The sequence below is a fragment of the Scylla paramamosain genome, chromosome 25 (genome assembly GCF_035594125.1).
Source record: "Scylla paramamosain isolate STU-SP2022 chromosome 25, ASM3559412v1, whole genome shotgun sequence".
In the NCBI taxonomy this organism is placed as follows: Eukaryota; Metazoa; Arthropoda; class Malacostraca; order Decapoda; family Portunidae; genus Scylla; species Scylla paramamosain.
The window spans coordinates 2,897,501-2,905,000 of record NC_087175.1 but is presented as its reverse complement, the minus strand read 5'-3'; the positions used below and the strand labels follow the sequence as shown (position 1 = coordinate 2,905,000).

Sequence of the window (7,500 nt, the reverse complement as noted above, 5' to 3'; positions counted from 1 at the left end):
CACAGTACTGACATGACCTGAGCTAACGTAATGTAACGTAACTTAGCTTAACCTAACTTAACGTATCCTAACCTAACTTAATCTAACCTAATCAACACTATTACTCTCAAGGTGGAAGAGAGAGAGAGAGAGAGAGAGAGAGAGAGAGAGAGAGAGAGAGAGAGAGAGAGAGAGAGAGAGAGAGAGAGAGAGAGAGAGAGAGAGCAGATGCAAGTGATGATGAAAATTGTTTGTTGGTGTTGAAAAGTATTTGAAAAAGAGGAGAGAAATGTTGATTCGCAAAACGGTAAATTTTGTTTTTCTTTCTTTATTGAGCATTTTTTTGTTTTGTTTTAGTTTTCGTTTTCTTTCTTGCTGATCTTGTTCTTGCCTTCTTGTTCTTGTTTTTTGTTCTTTTGTTCTTTTTTTCTTCTTCTCCTCCTCCTCCTCCTTCTTCCTCTTCATCTTCTTACACAAAGCTAATTAGGGGAAGGAAATAACAGCAACAACAAGTAAACTCCTAAGCTGATAACATCCTAATTGCTTTTACGGGGCACATAATCTTCTTCTTCTTCTTCTTCTTCTTCTTAATTTTTCTACTTCATTTTTTACTCCTTTTTCATTCTTCTGCTTCAGTTCCTCCTCCTCCTCCTCCTCCTCCTCCTCCTGATCCATCTTTTTCTTATACAAGATTATTAACATAGAGACTTTAACGGATACGAATAAACAAATAACGAAAAATAAATAAATAAATAAATAAATAAATAATGCATCACATTGTAAACTTAAAAAAAAAAAATTCCTCTTCTTTTTTTTCTTTTTTTTTTTTTTTAATTAGGCACGTTACAAAATTAAGATACAAAAAAAAATGTTAAACTAATATGACTTTATTCGCGCAGCTTGAAACAGCACCGGCAAAACAGCCAACACTTAATACTGCTAATGCTCATAAACTCACAATAAAAGATTCAAATTTCTTCTTCTTCTTCTTTTTTTTTTTTTTTCGCTGAGCACATAAACTTCTTCTCACCCGAGCTAATGAAGGTAAAGATGTTGATTTATGTCATACGATTAAATGAAGGGAAGATTTTGATTCTCGAGTGGTGAAAGAAAGAAAGAAAGAAAGAAAGAAAGAAAGAAAGAAAGAAAGAAAGAAAGAAAGAAAGTAAGGGACAGAACTTCTCATTTGTGATATGAATAATTAAGAGTAGATTTTGATTTCCAAGTGATGTAAGAAAGAGAGAGAGAAGTAAATAAATAAATAAACATGTAAATAAATAAATAAAGAAAGAAAAAAAGAAAGGAAAGGAAAAAAAGGAAAGGAAAAACTTCTCATTTGTGATATGAATAATTGAAAGATTTTGATTTCCAAGTGGTGTAAGAAAGAAAAAAAGAAAGGAAGAAAGAAAGAAAGAAAGAAAGAAAAGAAGATAACAAAAAATTTCTTCTCACAGATACTAATGAAAGGAAAGATGTTGAATTATGTGATATGAATAAATAAGTGAGGATTTAAACTTTTCTGTGGTGTAAAAAGAAAGAAAAGAAAGAAATAAAGAAAAGAAAGAGCCACACATGTATAAAATCGTAAACTGGACAATATTTTAACTTATCTATTCATATATAACAAAAAAATAAAAAACAAACGAAGGAAAAAAAAACACACAATAAACACAGGAACACTGAAATCAATAAACACAATGTGGACAATAAAAAAATAATAACAATAAAAAAACAACAACAACAACAACAATAAACGCCACAAAATAACCCCGGACAAATTCCAATGTAAATGCAGATGACTGTCACAAAAAAAAAATAAATAAATAAATAAAAAAAAGACACCAAATCATAAGTACACTAAAAAAATAAATAAATAAAATAAATAAATAAATAAATACAATGCTAGTAATGAAATGACACAACTATACATTCATACACTCCTACCCTGGCTTGGCAATAAACGCTTAAAACACACACACACACACACACACACACACACACACACACACACACACACACACACACACACATAAACTATTAATATTTTTAAAGTGTATAGCTATATCATAAGTATGCAAATCGTGCGAGTTTACTTCAATTGTAAGTGACTACACACACACGGGCACACACAGGTACACACACACACACACACACACACACACACACACACACACACACTATTATTATTATTATTATTGTTCTTGTTGCTGCTGCTGCTACTATTACCACCGCTACTACTACTACTACTACTACTACCACTACTACTACTACTACTGCTACAACAACAACAACAACAACAACAACAACAGCAGCAGCAGCAGCAGCAGGAGCCATAACAGAAACAACAACTACAACAACAATAATACACATGCACACACAAACACACACACACACACACACACACACACACACACACACACACACACACACACACACACACACACACACACACACACACAAACACGCTAAAAATATATACACACTATGCATAGAAATTGGATTAGGAAGAGAAAAGAAAAGAGAGAAAGAAAAGAGAAAGGAAAAGAAAGAAAAGAAAGAAATAGATTAAGACAACTCGAGAAATATTGCCAAGAGAGAGAGAGAGAGAGAGAGAGAGAGAGAGAGAGAGAGAGAGAGAGAGAGAGAGAGAGAGAGAGAGAGAGAGAGAGAAATACATTATCGCTTGAAATCGAAGCAAACAATTGAAATAAAAAGTCTTGATTCTTTACAAATTGTTCCTGGAAACCCTCTCTCTCTCTCTCTCTCTCTCTCTCTCTCTCTCTCTCTCTCTCTCTCTCTCTCTCTCTCTCTCTCTCTCTGTAACATATATACAACTGCTTCTCTTACTACTATTACTTCCTTTAAAACTACTACTACTACTACTACTACTACTACTACTACTACTACTACTACTATTGCTGGTGCTGGTGGTGGTGGTGGTGGTGGTGGTGCTGCTGCTGCTACCAACAATAACGACAAACAATAAAAATAACATACGATCACTGAGGAGGAAAGAAGAATAAAGAGAAAAAGGAGGAGGAGGAGGAGGAGGAGGAGGAGGAGGAGGAGGAGGAGGAGGAGGAGGAGGAGGAGGAGGAGGAGGAGAAGAAGAAGCAGGAGGAGGAGGAGGAGGAGGAGGAGGAGGAGGAGGAGGAGAATAGCAAAAATAAAAGAGGAACACTACTACTATTACTGCTGCTACCACCACCACCACTACTACTACTACTACTACTACTACTACTACTACTACTACTACTACTACTACTGCTACTACTACTATAATAATGCTACCACTCCTACTACTCCTACTACTACTACTACTTCTACTACTACTACTACTACTACTACTAACAACAACAACAGCAACAACAACAACAGCAACAACTACAAAAAGAAAACAAGAATAAGAAAAAAAGAAAAAAAAGGAAAAAGAGGAAGACGAAAGAAACCAGGAAGATGAAGGAGAAGAAAAGGAAGAAAAGGAAGAAAAAGGCACCGATGAAAAAGAGGAGAAATGAGAACCAGGAAGAAGACAAGGAAGAGGAAGAGGAAGAGAAAGAAGGCTGCAATAAGTGGTCATTTGGGCTTCCTTCACAAACTAACGACACCTGACAACCGCCTCTTAACGCGCTCACGCAACTTCAGGGCAAAATTTCCCGGGAGAGGCTTTGAGTGCCTCGATATAGCTTCTGAAAGGGATGGACATTGAAATAGTTCAAAAATTGAGAGAGAGAGAGAGAGAGAGAGAGAGAGAGAGAGAGAGAGAGAGAGAGAGAGAGAGAGAGAGAGAGAGGGAGATGAAGGAAATATGCATGACTGGGTGTGATTGCTTATGTTCTCTCTCTCTCTCTCTCTCTCTCTCTCTCTCTCTCTCTCTCTCTCTCTCTCTCTCTCTCTCTCTCTCACTTCTACCCTCACTTCCACCACCACCACCACCACCATATACTGATTACCACTACTACTACTACTACTACTACTACTACTACTACTACTACTACTACTACTATTACGTAATTGACATTTATTAACTGCGCAACGAAATATTTGACCTTCATTAATTACAGAGAGAGAGAGAGAGAGAGAGAGAGAGAGAGAGAGAGAGAGAGAGAGAGAGAGAGAGAGAGAGAGAGAGAGAGAGAGAGAGAGATTTACCTGAGGTTTACTTAATTACCTGTCGTTGGAAATAGATAAAACACACGTAGAGGGGAAGGAGAGAGAGAGAGAGAGAGAGAGAGAGAGAGAGAGAGAGAGAGAGAGAGAGAGAGAGAGAGAGAGAGAGAGAGAGAGAAGGAATGGTAGAGAGAAAACGGCACGAAAGAAGAAAAATAGAAAATACACAAAAACTGAAATAGATAAATTGAAATAGACACATAGAATAAGAAAAAAAATAAAGAAAAAGGGAAGAGAAAGGAAAGAATACACAGAAAGGGAAGGAAAAGGGAAAAGAAAACAAAGGAAAGTACAGGAGGGAAAGGGGGAAGGGAAATACAAGGGAAACAGTAAACAGGTAAACTAATTAGATGGAAACACACCTGGTGAAGTTAGCTAGGCAAGGTAATTATCTTGTTTATCTTTAGGTCAGGTGTCTCTCTCTCTCTCTCTCTCTCTCTCTCTCTCTCTCTTAGATGCCGTAAAGAGAAAGAGATAAGAGAACACTGTAACACATGCATATTTCACCTCTAATTGCATAAGAGAGAGAGAGAGAGAGAGAGAGAGAGAGAGAGAGAGAGAGAGAGAGAGAGAGAGAGAGAGAGAGAGAGAGAGAGAGAGAGAGAGAGAGAGTTAATTTTGATATCTACCTCTTACATATAAAATAAAATAAAATAAAAAAATAAATAAATGAATAAAATATAACATTGAAAATTGACGAACAAAAACTTTTCACAACTTTTCGTATTTTCAAAAATGTGTCGGACGAAACTCAGTAATTCATTAACGGTCAATAAAAGGAGACACTTTCTTGAATATTTCCGAGTTTGTCAGGGAAAAAAGGTGCACAAAATGAAAAGGGAAATAAATACACAGATAGACAAAAGCAGAGATAGATAAAAGATAGATAAACAGACAGACTTTCTTGAATATTTTCGAGTTTGTCAAGAAAAGGTGAACAAAACGAAGAAAAATAAATTCACAGATAGACAGAAGCATAGATAGAGAGAAAGATGGATAAATAGACAAACTGATAGATAGATAGATACTCGTAGATAGATAAATGGATGGAAGGAGAAACAGACGAACAATGATTACAAATAAAGTTGACAAGCGGAAAGACGAAAGAGCGCTCGTATTAGAGGAGGAGGAGGAGGAGGAGGAGGAGGAGGAGAAGGAGGAGGAGGAGGAGGAGGAGGAGGAGGAGGAGGAAGACGATAATGGACTATAAAGATTAACAACAGTAGTAGTAGTAGTAGTAGTAATATGACACTGTGAAGGAAGACTAGAGAGGAGAAAAAGGAAGAATAAGTGAAAGAGAAGAAGAAAAAGCAGAAAGATGAGAACAAAACTGAGAAAAAAATAAAAGAAAGAAAAAGAAAAGAAAGAAACAGAAAACCAAAAAAAAAATCAATATATCGAAAACCTGGAGGAAGGAAGAGGATGAGAAAGGAAAGAAAGAAAAGAAAGAAAGACGGAAAGAGGAGAAGGAGGAGGAGGAGGAGGAGGAGGAAACACAAAGGAAAAAGAAACAACATTAGAGCAATTGGCACTTACGACGCTATTTAGTGGGAGAGGAGGAGGAGGAGGAGGAGGAGGAGGAGGAGGAGGAGGAGGAGGAGGAGGAGGAGGAGGAGGAGGAGACAGATCGGTGACAGGAAAATACCAATAATTCTCATAAATCTCGTAGTTTCCCCAAAATTTTTAGGGCCAAACTTTGTCCCTTAAGTGGGAAACCTCTTGTAATTTACTTAATGGGAGGGTAATGGTGAGAGAGAGAGAGAGAGAGAGAGAGAGAGAGAGAGAGAGAGAGAGAGAGAGAGAGAGAGAGAGAGAGAGAGAGAGAGAGAGAGAGAGAGAGAGAGAGAGAGAGAGAGAGAGAGAGAGAGAGAGAGAGAGAGAGAGAGAGAGAGAGAGAGAGAGAGAGAATGATATTGATTTTTGTTGCTACTTTTCTTTCATATTCCTTTTTATCACCATCTCTCCTTCTCCTCCTTTTCTTCTTCCTCTTCTCTTCCTCTTCTGATTGGTATATATATATTCTTAGGTTATTTCTTTTCTCTACTTCCTTTCCTTTATTCCTGGTTCTTTAGTTCTCCTGTTTTTCCTCTCCTCCTTTCTTCCAATTTCATTTTATTTATTCTCTTTCACTTCCTTCCTTTCTCTTCTATTTTTGCAGCCAGTTATTCTCATTTTCCTTATTCCTCTTAATCATCACGATTTTCCTATTCTTCTCTCCTCCTCTCCCTTATTCCAATCATTTCTTTTTCTTTTCCATTTTCTTTTTTTTTCTTTTGTTTATATTTTCCTCCATTTATTTTTATTCTCCCTCTTCCTCTAAATTATCAACACTTTCCTTTTTCCCTCCTTACTTTCCTTTTTCAGCCTTACTTTCGTTTTCATTTTCATTTACTTTTTTTGCTTTTCCTTATACTTTTTTTTCCTTAATTTCCTTTTTTCCTTCCAGTTATCGTCATTTCTATTCTTCCTTTTCTTTGCCCTCCCTTTTTTCCCCGTTACTTTCGTTTTCATTTTCCTTCTTTTCTTTTCGTTTCCTTACATTTTCCTCAATAACTTCCCTTTTTCCTTATATTTTCCCTTCCCATTTATCGTCTTCCTTCCTCTTTCTTTTAATTATCACTCTTTCCTACCACCCGTATCATCACTACCACTCCTTCTTTCCTCCCCCTCAACTCTCGCTACCATGTCTCCTCCCTTATTAACTGTGACCTGACTTCCCCCCGGCAGGTCACGTGGCTGCGGAGTCGTGACCTGCACATTCTCACCACAGGTCACCACACCTACTCTGCCGATGATAGATTCCAGGTACGCCTCCTTATACCACTTATACTGTCTTAAATTGCCTTATATTATCAATCAGTGCCTTCTATACAAAACTGAATGGTGGTTTTTCATTTAGTTATCTTATAGAGTCTTTTATTTATTTTTTTATATTTCGTTCTAATGCCTCACATCGACTTATACTAGACTATATTAAATTATACTCAATTCTCTGATGCGAACTGGTATTTTAAGCAATTAGATCCTATTTCTTACACTCGGCTCTTTGTGTTGCCTTATAAGTTCACTACGACTGTTTTCAAAGATGTGTTGCTGAATTTTTACGAGTCTCTTCTGTATATGATGTGGAAACTGTTAATCTGTCACTAGAACCGTAAAAAAAACATTGAAAACTCGTGTCACTTCACCACTGTTACTTTCAAAGGCCACATAGATGAGCTGCTGGGTTCTCGCGAGTGTTTCTCCTGTTAATAATGCAGAAATATTGTTAATCTGTCACTAGAACCATAAAAAAAAAAAAAACACCCTTGAAAACCCGTGTCACTTCACCAACCTAACCTAACCTAATCT

The 7,500-nt window shown here is 36.7% G+C and overlaps 1 protein-coding gene across 1 annotated transcript in view; it reads left to right on the top strand.

The window, feature by feature from the left end:
- Nucleotides 1-7,500, top strand: part of LOC135113092 (uncharacterized) — a 39,824-nt gene that overhangs the window by 13,410 nt on the left and 18,914 nt on the right. The window contains exon 3 of the mRNA XM_064028120.1: nucleotides 6,877-6,954. Within this exon, the coding sequence (XP_063884190.1) occupies nucleotides 6,877-6,954 (78 nt within the window). The remainder of the gene's footprint in view (nucleotides 1-6,876; nucleotides 6,955-7,500) is intronic.